The following is a 19,143-nucleotide window of genomic DNA, read 5'->3' on the forward strand; positions in this document are numbered from 1 at the left end:
TGAAAGAGCAAACACAATAAGACCCAGAACTGGTGTTTCATCAAAACACTTGGAGCTGCAGTTCAATAAATTTAATAAAATGAGTTCATGCTTTTGTCATACATATACAAACTAGGTCCTTCCCAGGTTATGAACACCCAATTTATGGATGGTCCAGACATAGGAATGAGCATTTGGGAGACCAGAGGGATGGATGGGAATGGATTTGCCAGCTGCAGGGCTGCAGGCATCTTATGCCAGATGGGAACGGGGCATTTCCATGTGCCTTCTCTCCCCACCCTCTTTCCCCAGTGAGCCACAACAGTTGGGGGCTGGATTGAGCCAAGCACTTCTGGGAGTGCTGTGCAGATTCAATCACTCACTCGTTGAGTCAGTGAGACCAACTGGTGGACCCTCTTCCCGCACCTGCTTGCTCTGCTTTCACAGCTCTTTCTGTGATCCTCTCCTACACACTGTTTTTGTTCATTTCTGATTTACAGTGTCGTTTACAAACAGTTCTCAGGAACAGAACTCTGCCGTACTCTGGGGAGGACCTGTATATCCAATACCTTGAATCCAATCTGCTGTCTACTATCATCTCTTTCACTTATACCCCATCTAATATAAAAGGGAAGGTGAATGAAGTACTTAGTGAATGTTGCAAGACACAAAAGACTCTCAAAAGTGTGTCAGAGCACTTTAAAAAGAAACAAGGCATTTCGGTACCAGGAGCCAGACAGATTAAAGGGAAGAAGAATAGGAAGTTAAATATGTAGCTGCAGGCCACTATGAAAGAGTGGTGCTCAGATTTCAGGAACAAAAAGTGATACCAATGGAATAACCTCCACCTAAATCAAAGCAGAGAATTAATTTGTATTAATCTACATAATTCTGTTCTTTGATGTAGCCTCTTTTGATGTTTTTGAAATACATCCTTTTGGTAGTGCATTCATCTATAAATATTTCCCACTTTTTGAAATAGTAGATGCTTAATTGGAATGCATTATGAAAGCTATTGACAGAGAAAAAAGCTATGATATAGTAAGGGATTTATAAGTATTGTTGTAGAAGGAAAAGGGAGAAAATTAGAAAGCCAAGTAAAGAACACAGTCTGAAAAAATTGTACTAAATTGGTAAATTGGTTTATTATTGTCACAGGTACCGAGGTACAGTGAAAAACTTTGTCTTGCAAACTGTCCATACAGATCATTTCATTACAACAGTGCATTGAGGTAGTACAAGGAAAAATCAATAACAGAGTGCAGAATAAAGTGTTACAGTTACAGAGAAAGTGCAGTGCAGGCAGACAATCAGGCACAAGGCTGTGGCGAGGTAGATTGTGAGGTCAAGAGCCCATCTTATTGTATGAGGGGACCGTTCAATAGTCTTATAACAGTGGGATAGAAGCTGTCCTGGAGCCTGGTGGTGTGTGCTTTTGGGCTTTTATACTTTAGGACTGAGCGGTATTCTTGGTAAGTAAAAAGTATTGGAGACAAATGTAGAGAATGAAGACTATTAATCATTAATGGAGACAAGTGATGTTGCAGCTAAAGCTTATATTTGAATGGGTTTTGAAGTTAAAATTCTTGGTTACGATATAATTAGGGGAAGTAGGAAGGGAAAAGACACATACAGTGTCATTGTTAAAGGGCTTGTGTCATTGTAAAGGGTTTGTGCAGTGTTGATATTTAAGGCCATAATGGTTAGGCTCTCAGGTGGAGTCTATGTGGACAGAGTTAATACATCTCTAGAAATGTTTCAAATGTTCCAAAAGCAGTGGAGATGATAGAGAAGTGAATAGCTTCAGAGAGATATTTAAGATTAATGAGGACATAATAGGTAATTTGAACTATCAAGGTAGATGGGAATAAAAGTATTGCATAGGGATCAAAATTGTTACTGTATTGTAGGATGTATCCAGTCTTCTTCATTTAGTTGTAAGAAATAAGATGCAGAAAATAACCAATGTCTGAACAATTGAGATTTAGAAACTACAACGTGGTTAAGTGAAAAAGGAAAGTGAGTCAAAGATAAGAATCCCGAAACTAAAGTAAAATAACAGTTGACATTCATATAAAGCTTTTCATATAGATTAACAGCCAAAATACTTCAGAGACCCTATCAGATTGGAATACAGCCTGTACTAATAAGCTGAAATGATAGCAAATGGTGAGTTATGGGAAATATTTACGTATGGCGTAGGTGCAGTATTAAATAGGTGTATTTTAATGAAATGAACTCAATCCGTCAAATTGAACTCAGTGGATTAATAAATAATTTAAAAATAAGCTTTTTAAAATGAGGATAGTGACACATAATAATCCATAAGAAAATTATAACATTATAAAGGCATGTAGAAAGTATTGTGAGAAGATTTTTAAAAAAAATTTTTTTAGAAGGGAGCATGAAAAATAGATAGCAGATAGTATAAAAGGATATAGCAACGACTTGTAAACTGTATAAAAAGTGAAAGAATAGTTAAAGGAGTCCATTATAGAAGATAAAGGGATGACACTGATACTGAATATTTTGTATAGGCCTGCTTGAGACAGATATGGGGTAAATATTAAAGATAACAATAGGAAATAGTTTTTTTCTTAATTACTGAAATCAAGATGGATAAACCAATGGATTCTGATGCTATGCATTATTGGCCTTGATAAGGAAACGGAGAAGAATTAAAAAGGGTTTTTATAGATTGAATAAGGAAAGGGTAATTTGTCTGATGGAGAATCGGTAGTCAATGATCACCAGTTTAAAACTATCAGTAAAAAAGATTATGATAAATTTCTCTTCATTGCAAGCTGTTTTATAGCAGAGGCAGACACCATTGCATCCTTTTGAGGAATAATTAAATAAAGGTCCCAGCTTGTGAGGGGAGAGGGTGATAAGAGAGAGAAAGCATAAATCAGTGAAATTAATTTGGGAATCTTCAAGCAAAGATCTGATGTAATGCAATAAATCGATAATGCCTCTAGCTTTGCTTTAAATCATTGAGTGTCTGGTTGTATAAACCATTCAATCTTGGTCTTTCAGTTTGGGACATCATCCCAGCTATTTAATTAGCACGTTATTAACATATTACAGGTGATATTTATCCTGTATTTATTTTGGTAAACAACAAAGCTGACAAACTCTCATTTTCAGGGGATCTTAAAGTAGGCCTATTGAAAAGAATGCTATTAAATGATAAGTATTGTAAATATTCTTATAATTTAGTAGAAACTACAGTTAACTGTGGAATAGTTGGATGGATTTCAGGGTTATCTGGAAAACCGTTTTAGAACATTTCTGCTGCCGTACATTTGTTTTTCATGTATTTATACAAGCCTAGAGCAATGTGTTCAAACTATGCTTTGTTAATTTTCTTAATTGTATTTGTTTTGTAAGATAACTGGTATGAAGGCCTGTACCCCCTGGTAATTACTCTAAAGGACTGTGTCAGTGAAGTGATTAACAGAGCAAAGAAGGCGATGGTGTTTGTTCTTCTTCAAGATTGCGGTTCCAATATACCACAGGCCCTGGCATTGCATCAGAGGAGAGACGTTGTATTCAGCCAAGCAGTAAGTGAATATTTTGCCAATGTGATACAAAGGGAATTAATGGATAGAAATGCATGTGGATTAAATTCTGTGCAAATAGACGATTTCTTCAGCTACATTAAGCAGGGATCCAGGCTCATTTCAATTATCATAGCCTCTGGGTGTAGCTTTCTGAAATCATCATTAAAGATAAGTATTCATTGGAAATCACTAGTGTGCAGTTTAAATTAGTAGATTAGCAAATGGAGTTCTGGACCAGTGATCTGGAGTTTGATTGATTTTGAATCCCATCATGCAGTCATCAGGAATTCTTTTTCAAACGCTAGCTTCAGTGGTGGTAATTGTGAAAATGCCAGATTATCATAAAACCCATCTGGTTCTTTAATGTTCCTCTGGAAGAGAACCCTGCCTTCCTTAGCTGGTCTAGATCTGCTCGTATGGTTATCTCATAACTACCTCCTTAATTCAGTGGTAATTAGGGATGGACAATAGATGATGGCATTGCTAGCAATATCAATGTCCAGTGCACAGTTTAAAAACAAAATGGCCTTCTCCATTATTCTTCCTCAACCTCTGAGGCAAGTCCAAAATTTGTAATCGAACTTGTGAGTTTCTAACAAACAAACAGCATAATGGTCTGATCTGAGTTTGGAGCATAAATGCAGCCAGTTTTTTATATGAAGTGGATTAGAGTTTATCTTCTTACCTATCTAACCTTGCGACAATCAATTCTAGCCACTACTGAGGTAAGCTAATTTAGCACAGGTCTGTGATGCAGTAGTGTGCTCTAATTCTAATGGATTAGCCAGATGACCACATGCAATTACCCATTGGGCCACCTGGGAATTTGTTCAGATTAGTTGATTTGAAGCATGAGAAATATCAGGCCACCATGTGAACTGTGAAATTTCCTACTAGAGTGAGGCAAATGATTCCCAGGATATTGAGTGCTTGCTCACAGTATACTGGCAAGGAAAGCACTTTAGCTTAGGTTGTGTTCCAGCACTTCCAATAATGGAGTAGTTTTAATGGAGTAATTGATCCCATGAGGTTGAAGAGACTATTCTCTGCTCCCACTGCAGAGCTGTGCCATACGTAATTCTAAATTCTATTTAGGTTGGGGAATATAGCTCTTCTATTCCAAAAAAAAAATAAACTCATGTCAAATTGACTGATATATAAGCCTTTGGAAAATAAAACTATTTTGGTCCAATTGGATTTTCTATTTTTAAGGATGTTTTGACAATTTCTCCTCATGCCTTTTACTCAAGGGATAGAGTGGCAAATAAAAAGTAATGATCTTATTTGGCCAAATAATAGCTCTGTAAGCAGTAGAAAAATAAGTGCAGAATTCAATTGTTATAGCTAGTTCGGTATGCTATAGAAATAGTAGCAAAACGTATTCATGGAAATGTGAGAGAAAGGAGCAGGTAGCATTGAATAATATCTTAACATAGTCATTCATCATTCATCTTTTCAAAAGAATTAATGGATGTAATAGCATAATATACAAATTTACAAAATATTGTAAGAGGCAATTAAATCCCATTATATAATATATGGTAGATTGTATAATTTGAGGAAATTGGATGCTGAGCTCAATTGATTTTACATGATATCTTGTCCACTATCTTAATGTTTTGTAACATAATATTAACACTAACGCTAAGGATTAAATAAAATGTCATTGTCCTTATTGGCTTTGTGTATTCTATAATAAATATGGTGCAAGACTTTCTGGACCAGAAAGATCTTCAGGATAATTAAGCAAAGAAAGAAGAAGAATGATTTGCTTTCATATTGCTTCTTCTTACATATTTAAGAAGTGCTTCATACATATGGGTTGCTACAAAATGTCGCAAAATATACAGTTAATCTTCGGGGAATTACAAGTGAAAAGACTTCCATTGGTCTCTGACTGACAGGGGATCTGATTGGGAGGTCAGAATGAGGATCAGTTGCTTAGGGTGAGACTAGGAAGACTGCTGTCATGATTCAAAGCAAAGACTTGGCCAGGAGTTCAGTAGAGAGGTCAGGGTAGCAGAGTTGGAATGAGGATTGGCTATGGGCCAGCAGATCAGTGATGCAACAAGCAGGGTTCGTGTACTCCTGGTTGCCTGGGGGTGGGGATCCCTAGAGAAAGCTATCCCAACGAGTAGGCATAATATTTAAAGTCGATCTTGCTGAAGCAGGTGTCCTTTGAGTAATGCTGAAGCAGGCCTCTCGAATGGATTCGGCGGGCTATGCATGCAGTGATCAAGATCCTGTGGTTCCCACTAGATATCATTGCACTTGTCTGGCCTCCTGCATGAATTAGCACATCTGTATACTGTTTACTCTGTGAGTTTCATGTGAACAAGGAATTTCATTGCACCCTGGTGTATATGACAATAAACTAATCTGAATTGCATAGTGCACAAAGGTATAGTGTTGTGCAATCCACTTAATAAGAAAATGAATCAACTAATGGATAGCATCTTTGAGATTCTAACAATCCTTCACTCCTGGCATGGTGTTCCTTCCTAGTTTTAATGTTAGTCCTGGAAGGGTATTTAGATGCTCAGCATTCCAGCACAAAGGTTAGTGTTTCACCATACAAGTCCAAGGACTTTGTTCCTCATCTGTTCATTTATCCATAAAAAGTAGCCAGCAGTAATTCGTACACCTACTTCATAATCTGATAACAATATAAAGTGTACACACAATATACTTGTGGTATACCATGCCATTAGAACTACATTGATTATGATGGTTATCCAAAATTAAAAATGTCACCTTCGTCACGTGCTGCACTTGAAGAATTTGTAATCAGAATCTTAATCACGTCATAACATTATCGGCCAACTGTTTAAAAAAAAATCCTCCAGAGCAGCTAGCAATCTGTCACACTTGTCAATCTCCAAAACTTGGTTAATGTTTTGTTGTTACATGATAGCTTAATTGATTCTTATACTGCTTTTGAAATTTTAAAGTTGATACCACATTCTCAATAACAGCTTGTTCAAAGATGATAAGACCAAAATGATAAGTATTTTATCCTTTCCAAAAGTTAACACCATGGATTCTACAAATAAAACCAATCTCTACTAATATTATATGCTGTCATTCTACAATTGCTGAAAAAAAAATGAAAATACCACAATATGGCTGTAAAGTTATCAACGTTAACATTTAAATGCTGTCTTCATTAGTAAGTGAATAAAATTTTAAACCCCAGCAATAATCACTCCATCTGCCTGTGATTCTCAACCTACATTTAGAAAGAAGCTAAATGGAATTGAGGGTAAGAAAGACTGAAGCAGAGAAAACATCAGGACTTCACTTTGCTGTTTAATTACGTAATAATGCCGCCAGCAGTCAAGTACAAATCTGTGAACAGCATTGTTGGAATTGATCTAGTGTTGTAAATTTATTCTAAGCACTGATATTGAACATATATTGATATCAAAATTAGTGCTACTCTTTAAAGAATTCTTTTTTTATATATCTAATGTAATTTCAACCCAGTGTTATAATGTAAATTGAAATTATCTTACGAATATAGTCACGGCAAACTATTGTAAAGAGTGAAATGATTTCAGGTGCATTAGTTTACATGTGCCTACAAATCAATCCAAATCAGTGATACCCATGAGGACAGTGAGAACTGCCTGTTCAAACCAATTAGAAGAGTAACTCCATAATAAGATAACAGTTTCTTTCAGCCTATCCATCTTACATTTTCCTCAAAAGCCTAGCATTCTAATAGAAAGCCCTAGTGTCCATATTTTCTGAAGATATATCACCACTTTCATCTTTTTTGAACTGCTCCTCATGAGAAAATAACACCACAGCATTTTATTGTTGAATGTCAGCCTAAGGGAACAGAGTTTTGTTTCCATCTACCTCTCAATGCTAGCAGTAGGAACAATTGAATTTACAGCACAGACGGATTCCTTTGGACTAATTGTGCCAGGGGTCTTCAACTGGAATTGTCCATCTCAATTCTGTGCCACTCCTCCATATAACTTTTATCTTTTTCCTCAAATATTTTCAAAGCACTCGGTCTTCTAATATCAGAACTCAAAATGTTGGTACTTTTAAGAGTCTTCCCATGAAAAGAGAAGGGGTGTGGAGAGGGAAGAAAGAGAGCAAAGCAAGGAAGAGGAACTGGACGAGGAGGAGGTGGGACTGAGGGAGAAAGGTAAAGGGGAGTGGGGGAGGATTTCGAAGAAGAGTGTACTGATGGAGAGTCATACAGCAAGTGTAGAGGTCCATGCTGACCAAGGTATCTTTCCAAGCTAGTCCCAATTGCTTGCTTTTGGCCCGTTTCCTTTTAAATCTGATGTAGAGACTGAGGGAGGGTACAGAATGTGGATGGAATAATTCTTTGTAAACTTGTAACTGGAGTGCGAGTAGTTATTGTATGTTTGCCTTTCTGTGTGTGTGTATATATATATATATATGTGTAAACCTAGTTTCATATCATCTAAGACTCGTTTGCTATTGGACCAAGATCTCGCTGTATCAAGATCTTGTCAAAGCTGGTGTGCAGTGGCTACCCTACATTACAGGAAATCATACATGGGCATCTTCCACTCTTTACTGAATTGGAAGTGCATCATGCTCTATCCTGACAGACTCCCTAATAAGAATAGAAGTGTTATTAATGTCATCTTGCCTATTGTTTTTGCATTTAGTCCTGAAGATATTTACATCCGAATTATGTTTTTGTTGATAAAATTAAATCTATACAATAAATTATAAATTTAATGTCTTACTAGTTTTCTTTTTCTTATCAGCTTGCAGGCCTGGTCTGTGGGTTTGTGATCAAACTGCACACGTGTTTACATGATCAGGGTTTCCTATTGCAGCTTCACACAGTGGGTTTGCTGGTGCAGTTTGAAGGACTTCTCAGCACATACAGTGAGTAATATGTCCAATTTTATCAGCATGCCACTTAATAGCTTCAGGAAACCTCTTTTAGGTCATGCTGTTTGTTGGAAGCACTCAATTTATCCTGCAGGCTATCAGAACACAGATTTTAAGAAGACAATGTAAAAGGGAACTGCTGATGAGAACCTACAATAGAAGCAGTGAATAGAACAGATAATTGCTAAGTTACATAAGATAATGAGATCTGTGGTTTGTTGTCTTAAACACCTAAAATTGAATAAGAAAAAGATACACATTGTGTGATCTTATGTATCTACAAATCTATCTAGACATCTTTTATGCAGAATTCATACTTTTATCACATCCTCAAATAACTCTATATTTGTTTTATCCCAGATTCTCAATCTACCATTATTTGAGAGCATTTCTGCCCCTTACCATTCAAATTAACTACATACAGCTGCTATATGAACTTTGTTTGTGGCTGAAAGATAATTCTGAAGTGCAAAGTATCTTTGGCAATAGTAAGCAATCTGGAAATTGACCCCAAAGTTGAACCTATTTTGAGAATTTTCTTTTCTCCTTGAGCTTGTGCTTAAACAAATTTACATATCTCACAACACAAAATTTGCCATAAGATACCTTAATTAGTCACATGTACATCAAAACAGACAGTGAAATACATCTTTTTGCGTAGTGTTCTGGGGGCAGCCCGCAAGTGTCGCCACATTTCCAGCGCCAACATAGCATGCCCACAACTTCCTAACCTGTACGTCTTTGGGATGTGGGAGGAAACCGGAGCACCCAGAGGAAACCCATGCAGACACGGGGAGAACATACAAACTCCTTACAAACTCCTTAAAGAACCTGCAGTGTTTTAAAACATAACGTTTTTAAATACTTATTTTGAAACTGGTTCCATTATGTGTATTAGTGTGATAATGCTACAGTTTGATCAATGCTTGCTGAAATGACTTATCATCATTATGGTAGTTAAAAGGGATTATAACTCTTTCATATCCTCCGCCCTCTAAGGTAGAGGATGAGAGAATGGGTTACAGGAAAATAAGGGGAGGGGTTGGATAGTATTGGCATAGACGCAATGGCCTGAAAGGCTTCCTTCTATATTGTAAGGAAATATCAAATGAGAAATACAAATATGAAAAATGTTACATTAATTTCATTTCTTGGTGTGAATCTAACAATCCAAATGACAACAAATTGTCTTTGTGTTTGTAATGTTATTGCACACTAGGACCTGAGGAGGTCACCAAAGGCTCTTCAGTTAACTGAAGCTTTTATTTTTTTCTACTTTCTTCTTTCTTTGCTGTATCTTACTGTTTTTCTGATATTTTGGGTATCTGGAGCATTGTTAACTTTTTTTTTCTTTGTCTTGCTCACTCTGCATTATTTTCCCTTTTTAACATTATTAGAATTTTATGGTCTTCCTCTTTGTCACTTCCACTTGAGAATTTACATCAGTCTCTTTTACTCTAAATTATACTGCAATTTGCTTCACTTTTTCTCTCACTCTCATATATTTCTCATTGAATCCAGAAAAGAATTGTGAGATAGCAAGGTGACAATTCAATCTCAACCTTTGGTTATTCAACCATTACCAGCAGTGTCTTCAGCTGCTAAGACTCTAATCACTGCAATTGGCTCCATAAACCTTTCCAACTCTCTACTTCTCACCAACTACTTCCATTAATTTAGTGTGTTGGTTTCTTATTGGCTCAGAAAGTTAACCCTATCATGCTGATGTTTGTCAGAGCAACTGATCCAAAATCAACAGATAACAAAATGCCAGCAGTGACTTTTATTGAGTTTAATGATACAGTGGAAATTCAACCAATTATTTCCAGTTATATTTGATCCTTGTACAGAACTTATGATTATCATTGACATAATTTCATATGTAACATTCCTTTTAAACTTGTGAAAAATTGAATAATGTTGTTCTGGGAGTAATTATTAATTGTGGTCATTCCCAGAAAAACAGTGTTGTATTAGTGCTGTGCTGGAAGGGACTACTGTTTAAGGTAATTCTCTCTAATGACCTTTGTAGCCAGGTACAACTTCATATGGAACTGACTCACCAACCCTCCAGCCCTTTCAGACTAGGTGCCAAACCCCTGACTTTCAACCCAACCTTACTAATTTCTGATCGTCACACAGGATCCACTCTCAACCGTGCTTCTCCCAACACCTGTTTACGAACTACCAACCATACCCTGCTCTCCTCTATGGTCTGAGCTGCACCCTACACCCTGACCCAGTACATCAACTTATGACCCTTAATCAACTGTCCCCTCCATTCCACCACCGGCCCCCCCCCACCATCTCTTGCCCTATGAGCTGTGAAGTTAATTAAAGATATTTGCTGCATTTAGAAGGGTTGAAACAATGCTATCCCTCCCTTTCTATGGTGGACACTTGCCTATAAATGGCCACAACCCTTTACGTTTGCAAGTTACTGCTGCCGCATCTGAGATCAGGTAAGATTTGAAATACATATTGCCTGTATTTCATTGGTGAATCCTGATGCTTGTAACCTAACATCATTGTGGGAAAACTTTCACCAGATGTATTGGGACAGTTCATGAAATCAGTTCATTATTACTCCTCAAGGGCAATTAAGAATTTACAAACTGGCTGGATGTTTCCAACAACACACATCTGGTAAGCAAATAAAAAGACAACTTAACCCTTATCAGTGATTAAATCTGAACCTCCCTTGTCAACACTAATTAGGATTGTAACCTGGCTTTTTTTTAAATTTAGAGTTATCTTTTTTTTCTTTTTCTCAGTTGAAGTTGGCTTGTGACTGAAAGTTTAGTCACACACACAGTGATGATCTTAAAGACATTACAGTCACCATGAAAGTGTTAATTGGTAAAATCAGCATTCAGGAAATCAACTGAATTCCCGGTTCTAACATTAAGAAATTCTGATAACATGCTTGAAGCTGCTCTGCAACTTGGTTCTTAACTCCACTCCACACACACATTATTCATGCTCTCGTGGTTCCTAAAAATTCACTATGTCTATTGCACAACCCCAAAAGCTCCACATTAAACACCCAGATGGACTTTATATGGGATGAATATTTGGTGTGGTAACAATTGTCAAGAATTCTTATACCTGTCAAGGATTCTACAGAGTGTAAACTTAAAGTTTAAGGCTTTCAGGTTTTAACTATATAATTTGTCCTTAGTTTATTATTGGCAAAAGCTGTCTTTCTACATGAAAGCTGCACAGGCAAATGGTACCATCTGCCCAAGCCTCAACCACATTGATCAATTTTTCTGCAGTATAGTGATCCTATAATTAATCAAGACATATAAGCATCTGCTCAATAGAATTTTGCTTACATTGCTGAACTGTTTGCTTCCACTGTTGTCTGGTAACTATCTCTCTGTGTATTGCTTGGACCAGGTAGGGATTTATCAGCCAACCACCTATTTGCTGTGGGCCAGAAATTCACTCTGGAAAATATATTATGCTGATAATTGAAGGTTGTCTGCTTTTACCTTCAGGCGAAGAGATTGGAATGCTAGAGGACATGTCAATTGCAATCACGGATTTGCAGAAAGTGTCATTTAAAGTTGTTGAAGCACAGTTGCCAGAGAGTGCCACTGCTGACCTTTATCCTGTTGTGACTGGAATCCGGTAAGCAAAACTTTTCAAAATAGTAGCAAACTATTGCATAATCATGATAGAATGTAATCTTACAAGATTTTAACCGTCAGTACATTGCAACACTGTACAATATCAGACAATATCGAAGTGCACTGCACTGAAATTTCTGATTAAAAAAAAATTAATACTGATCAAAGGTCATGGATTTGATTGTTCAGTGTGCATTACATATGTTGAAGATGATTAGGATAAATAGCAGAGCAGGCTTGAGGGACCAAGTGGCCTGCTCCTGATTCATACACACTTTTGTACAATGGTGGACACACTTGGGAACTAGATGCTAGTTGGCATTCTGAAGAGATGTGGAACATTAAACTGCCTATCTTATTGCCTAGAAATTCAAACCATTGTCTTCAATGGGACTGAAGTTTGGAAACAGTGCATAACAGGTTGCAATTACTTCATGGTGCATTTAGTTTAATTAGAATTTGATCATATTTGTTCCTTTAGTAGAACTGTTTCAGAAATGAAACACATCCACCTTCTTAAAATATGTCAAATGCTTATCCTGATTGATTAATCTGATGCTGGGAAAAAAAAATCATCCATACAAATTCATGAACATCGGTGCTTGTAAGGGTTGAATGTCAAGAGATCAATTTAAAGATGCCTAATCTCTCCAAAATTCATATTGGTATTATCCTTGTTTTTTCTGCATTTTTGGTGCATAGTTTAGATGGGAATGGAATGATCCCAAATAATTCAGTGGAATGTGTGCTGGCTCCATGTTGGAACTGTTTGAGTCTGGAGCAACAGTTTAAGATATAATTTTCACAATTGCATTGCTGGGGGTAAGGGTCTCGAGCTGCCATGTTCCTGAAAAATGAAAAGTTCTTGACCACATATTTGCACATTAGCAAATACTGCACTAAAAGCCATAGTGGATATTTTGGGGCAAATGAGAGTTTCCTTGTTTTATATTCTTAACCCGAAAACAGAGTTCCAACAAATATGGAAGTTGATTTCTGAAGAGGAGCCTGTGAGGAAAACAAATAGCAGACCTAAAGAAAGCTGCCTGTATGATTTTATTTACCAAGCTACCCAAAATATGCTGTTCATTTCTTCATAACCTAACAATATTTCATAAATGCCATTACTCTTTGAAGGCATAGCCCATTGCAGAGCATGAAAGGAGCTGGACTGATGGCAAAACTTTATAGGGGCTTTACATGATTAATCCTTTCCTTGTACCTTAGTTATGTGATGCAAGTGCAATAATCCATTTATAAGATGAACTGCAGAATTGTCATTTAAATTTAATTGTGTGGTCTTCTTAAATACACAATGGCACAGAAACAGGCCCTGCAGCCCACCACATCCACGCCAACCATTTTGTCCATCTGCACAAATCCCATTTGCCCACATTAGGTCTGAATCCTTCTATACCTTTCCTACTTCAGACACTTCAGTGCCTATCTAAATGTTTTGTAAATGTAGTTAGTGATTGTATCTGATTTCACACCTCATCTGGCAGTAAGTTCCAGATGTCAACCACTCTTTGTGTAAAACAAAGCTTCCCTTCAAATCCCTTTTTAAAACTCCTCTCTCTCACTTTAAACCTATGCCCATTTGTTTTTGATACCCTATACATGGGGGAAAAAATTCTGACCATCTACCTTATCTATACTTATAATTTTATATACTGAGGCTCCTTGGGTTACAGAAGACCTGACTGGCAGAAACCTGACTTTACACAAATTCTCCCATAAATTATTAAAGAATTTTTCAAAATGGTCGTAATAGTAATAATAAAATATTCTGTGTTGTCCGTTAACAACTGGATATAGTATATGTCCTATTAGGCAGTGTTAGGGTGAACATAGAAGATATTCAATGAAATGAAAGAATTATAAGAAGTGTATACAGAACGGTACGATATGGGTAGCTATAGAAAATGGATGTTTCTGATTTACGAGCAGTTCTCGGGAATGGAACCCTTGCATAGCCAGGGACTGCCTGTACTTCTGTCAGGTTACCCCTCAGCTTCTTTTGATCTAGGGAAAACAAACCAAGCCTTTCAAATCTCTTCCTACAACTAAAGTCCCCCAATCCAGGCAACATCTGGTGAATTTCCTCTGCACTCTTTCCTGAGCAACCACATCCATAGTTTGGCGACCAGAGCAGGGTTTGCATGTGAATGAATATTAAAATGTTGCAATTTTTATGTTGCAAATTGAAAGGTAAAAGTCACAGCCCCATAATTTCATTGGCTACACTATATTACCTTCACTGAACTTCACAAAGGAACACATGGTGGCTAGGAGTTCGCTAGAGGCAGCAGAGTGGCTGTTAGAAAATATGCAGTTTTTACTTTTTCTGTAGATCCCTCTGGAGTTGGGAGGAGCAGGGATACTTCTTACTATCCACCTTTGCTTTGATCTACTTTTCCACCTCCAAGTGACATTGATTCTACAACCCTTCACTCACCTCCCCCACCTTAGTCCTTGCCAGGTGCTGGGGACTACCCATTTCCAGATGTCACACTCCAGGACTGAAATCATTCCACAGATGCTGCCTGATCTGCCGAGTGTTTCCAGTGTTCCCTGTTCCTTTTTATTTCAGATATTTCCATCATCTGCAGTTTCTTTTTTTTTTATTTTCATTTACTGTTGAAATCGTTTCTGCCTACATAAGGTGAGAGATGGGTGTGCATTGTATACAATTAATCCTAAATTCAGATCTTGTTGCTTTCACAAGTTGGGTGCACCAGGTCACAATCTGAACGTCTAGCTCCAAAGCCATTTTCAGAACTTGCAGTTGCTTGACTTCTCTCTCCTGGATTTATTGCAGAGATTTTTACACAGTGGAGGTACAGCTTCCCAGCAAATTATTTGAGGTTTTGCCACAGGAGATAAAAGATGGAAAGTTGTTACGTGTACATCCAGTGTTTTTTAACATCGGAATAAATGAGCAACAAACTCTGGCTGAAAGGTATCATTTTGTTTTTTATTGATTCATTTATGTAGGTTCTGTTTATTGAAGGCTGGCATTAATCAGAGGTATCATTATCTATTTTATTCATTGGGAAGCTAGGTTGAGAAATTCCTGAGAATTTGTCAAATAACTTGCACATTCCTACAATGGACCACAATATCAGACCCAGCAAACAGCAATTACTGCCATAATCTCAGTTTTGCTGTGAGCAAGGTATCTCCCAGACTTTGGCAGCAATCCAGGCTCTGATATTTGTTTTTAGCATACCTGGATGAATGAGATTCCAGAACAGAATGATACCTCTGGCTTAGACTCAAGTGGAATGAGGTGGGGAATGAGAAAGTGTGTTGGAATGAGAGTGGAGTTGTTGGGATGGTTGACAGATGGGTGATGCGGGAGGGAAGCACTGCTGGCATATTGAATTACATGATAGGAAACCTAACGATTCATGACGAATCATGAAAGATAATTTTAAAAAAGTAAAAGAAAACAGTTGTTCCTGCTGCCAATGAACATGTCACAGACATGCTCCTATTACACTGCTCCGAGATCTGAAGATTTAAAATCCCCTAAAGGCATTACTGCACAATTAATCCTACAATAAAAATAAGGCCAGGAGGTACGATCCTGTAATTGTCCTCTGTATTTCCTGAGTTGGAAAACAGAAATTGTGAATATCCTCAGCTTGGTAACTGGCATTTCCTACGGGAAATGTCATAGAGACAGAATTGTACAGCATGGAAACAGGCCATTTGGACCAACTCATCCAGGCCAACCAATGGGCACCCTTCTCCATTAATCCCATCTTTCAGCACTTGGTCCACAGCCATGTGTGCCTAAGTAATTCAAGTGCTTATCTGGACACTTCTTAAATGCTGTCAGCGACCCAGCTTCTACCACTCCCTGAGGCAGTACATTCCAGTAAATGAAGAAGAACCCCTTCATATCCCCTCTAAATCTCTTGCCCTTTACCCTAAATCTATGTCCTCTAGTTCAATCTACCTCTGATCTGGGGAAAAGTTTCCTGCAGTTTACCCTATCTATAGCTCTCATAAATTTTATATACTGTACCTCAATCATGTCCCCTCTTAGCCTCCTCTGCTCCAGACCTTGCTTCCCAGCCTCTCCTCCTAACTAAACTGGTCCATCCCAGGCAACCTCCTGATGAATCGCCTTTGCACCCTCTCCAGCACTATTACATTCTTCCCACAGAATGCTGACCAGAACTGCACTCATTGTTCCAGCTGAGGTCTGACCAAGATTTTGTAAAGTTGGAACACTTTAACGGCACGGTAGCGTAGCGGTTAGTGCAAAGCTATTACAGTGCCAACGATCGGGGTTCGATTCCCGTCGCTGTTTGTAAGGAGTTTGTACGTTCTCCCGTGTCTGTGTGGGTTTCCTCTGGGTGCTCCGGTTTCCTCCCACATTCCAAAGACGTACGGGTAGGTTAATTAGGGTTTAAAATGGGTGGCGCGGACTCGTTGGGCCGGAAGGGCCTGTTACAACGCTGTAAATAAAAATTTAAAAAACTTAAATAACCTATTTCTGTAGTCAATGCTCTGACTAATGAAGGCCATTAACCTAAGTGCTGTCCCTACCACATTATCGATCTGTGCTGCCACCAGACACAAGATGCTGGGATCTGGAGCAATAGTCAAGTTTCTGGAGGAAGTCAGCAGGTCAGACAACATCTGTGGAGGCAAAGGAATAGTCAACATTTCAGGTCAAGACCCTGTATCAGGACTGAGAGTGTAGAGGGGAGAGAGCCAGTACAAAGAGGTGAGGTGGAGGGGTGAGGCAGGAACTAGCAAACAATAGGTGGATCCAGGTGAGGAGGGATTGATGGGCAGATGAAGCCAGGTGTGGGAGGAAGGGGTGGAGATAGTGACAGAGGCTGGTAGGGTGAAAGATAAAGGACCAAAAGAACGCGACCTGTGTTCTGTCAGGTGGAAGGGGGAGAGGTGAGAGCAGAAGTGCAGGAAATGGAAGAGATGGAAGACACCATGAACAGTAAAGGGAAAGCTACATTTCCTTAAAAAGGAGGATATTTCAAACGTCCTGGAGTGGAAAGCCTCATCTTGAGAACAGATGCAGTGGAGATGGAGAAACAAGAGAGAAAGGGATTAAGTCTGAGCAAGACACGGTGGGAGGAGGTGTATCTAGTTAGCTGTGGGAGTCGGTAGGTTTACAGTAAATGTCAGTGAATAGTTGTCTCCTGAGGTGGAGACAGATCCAGAAAGGGGATAGAGGTGTCAGAAGTGATCCAAGTGGCTTTATGGATGGGGTGGAAGTTAGTAGCAAAGTTGATAACAAAAAAAATCGATAAGTTCCGCTCCCTCCTGCTTCCTTTGTGAATAGCAATCTAATAAGTATTTATTTAGGGCCTCACCTATTCCTTCTGGCTCCACGCACAGATTGACCATATTGTCCTTAATGGGCCCTACTTTTTTCCTGGTTATTGTTTTGCCCACAATATACTTATAGAATGCCTTCAGATTTACCTTAATCCTGTCTGCCAGTGATTTCTCATGACCCTCTTAGTCTTTCTAATTTCCTTTTTAAGTGCATCTCTACTTTTTTTTATACTCATGACTGGCTTCCCCCATCATTAGTTCCCTATATCTGTCGTATGATTCCTTTTTTCTCTTTATCCAACCCTCAGTGTCCCTTGACATCCAGACTTCTACCCCTACAGGAATATGTTGGCCTTGAACTCTTGCTATTTCTCCTTTGAATGCTTCCCATTGTGCAGATGCAGTCTTGCCTGCAAGTAGGTGCTCCCAATACATCTTAGCCAAATGTGTTTGTGGACCAATGAGAATATCTGACCGCAGGAATTTTTTAATCAGATCTGATCTCTTTCAGAAGGACTTCAAAAGTCATTGGAAATCAAATGAGCATAGTAAAAGTGACTGATATCTTTTCCCCTCCCTATAGTATTGGGATTGAGAACTCCCACTGACTCCATGGGCTGTGATAAGATCATTTAGTATAAACTGCAGATGAAACTTTAGCCTTTTTTTGAACTATGTAACTTGGTTATGGAGTTACTAGAGTAAACTATTTTTTGGAGCACTGGCTAATATAGTACCAGCTTTATATTGATTATATATGTCAAGTTAAACCCAGAACTCAAGTTCCAGGTTAACTTGACATGTACAACGTATCAATGTCATTGTGGGTGTTTTATTAAAATGGCAAACAATCAAAAATGTTCTAAATCTCTTAATGTTCCACAACATAATTCCAGACTTCAGCTTAAGAAGAATTTTCCCTTGTGTGCTGTCCCTCAACAAAGAGATTACCTGTTCATGTACCTCGCTGCTGTTTATGGGACCTTGCCATGTTCAGTTTGGTGACATTACCTCACTCATTACATTTGTGGTTTTGAAAATACTTCATTAGCTTTGCAAATATCCTATCATTGGGAAGGATGGTCTATAAAATGCACATTTTACAATTTCTCTCATTTTATTTAGTTTTGAAATTATGAAATTATAAAATGTAATATTTTTATATTTACCAATAATCTTATCTATTACCATTAGGTTTGGAGATATTTCGCTGCAGGAAATTATAAATCAAGAAAATTTTAAACTACTTAATAAATATTACAAATCATTTCAAGAAAAAGTATCAACTGATTGTAAGTACATGTATATTGTTAACACTGTTAATTTGTAGATGGGTGCAAAATCACTTTTCAGATACTTGGAATGTTTAAAAGCTAGTGACTTTTTCTGAATTTTAAGTGTTTTCTTAGTCACGTTAGTGGTTGCAATTGGTTTCTTGGGGAGGGTCAGGTTCGCTGTTGGGTTTGGGGCAGGGGATGCTGAGGGTTGTAACTGGGAGTGGGGTTATAGGGAGTGAATTGGAGAGTGTAAATGGCTGGCCTTTGTGAGAGGTAGTTAAATTTGCAAACACAAGTTCTGTGTGAAGCAAGTTCTCTGACTTGACAGCCTGACATCTGCTCAAACATATCTCCTTTAAACTACATCAAGGTAGGCCCCAAGTGCTCTGTAAGAGGTCTGCAACATCTGTGATGGAAAGCCCTTTGGCACGCCGTCCACATTGACCATCAAGTGCACATTTTACACTGATTCCATTTTAT

General features: G+C 38.1%; 1 protein-coding gene across 6 annotated transcripts in view; it reads left to right on the forward strand.

Annotated features, from left to right (window-relative positions):
• Positions 1-19,143, forward strand: part of inpp4b (inositol polyphosphate-4-phosphatase type II B) — a 561,052-nt gene that overhangs the window by 499,658 nt on the left and 42,251 nt on the right. For all 6 annotated transcript variants that reach the window (XM_052042054.1, XM_052042063.1, XM_052042079.1 and 3 more), the window contains 5 exons: positions 3,370-3,542; positions 8,303-8,426; positions 11,936-12,068; positions 14,889-15,029; positions 18,581-18,678. In XM_052042054.1, coding sequence (XP_051898014.1) covers positions 3,370-3,542; positions 8,303-8,426; positions 11,936-12,068; positions 14,889-15,029; positions 18,581-18,678 — 669 coding nt within the window. The remainder of the gene's footprint in view (positions 1-3,369; positions 3,543-8,302; positions 8,427-11,935; positions 12,069-14,888; positions 15,030-18,580; positions 18,679-19,143) is intronic.

Source organism: Pristis pectinata, chromosome 2, assembly GCF_009764475.1.
Source record: "Pristis pectinata isolate sPriPec2 chromosome 2, sPriPec2.1.pri, whole genome shotgun sequence".
Lineage (NCBI taxonomy): Eukaryota > Metazoa > Chordata > Chondrichthyes > Rhinopristiformes > Pristidae > Pristis > Pristis pectinata.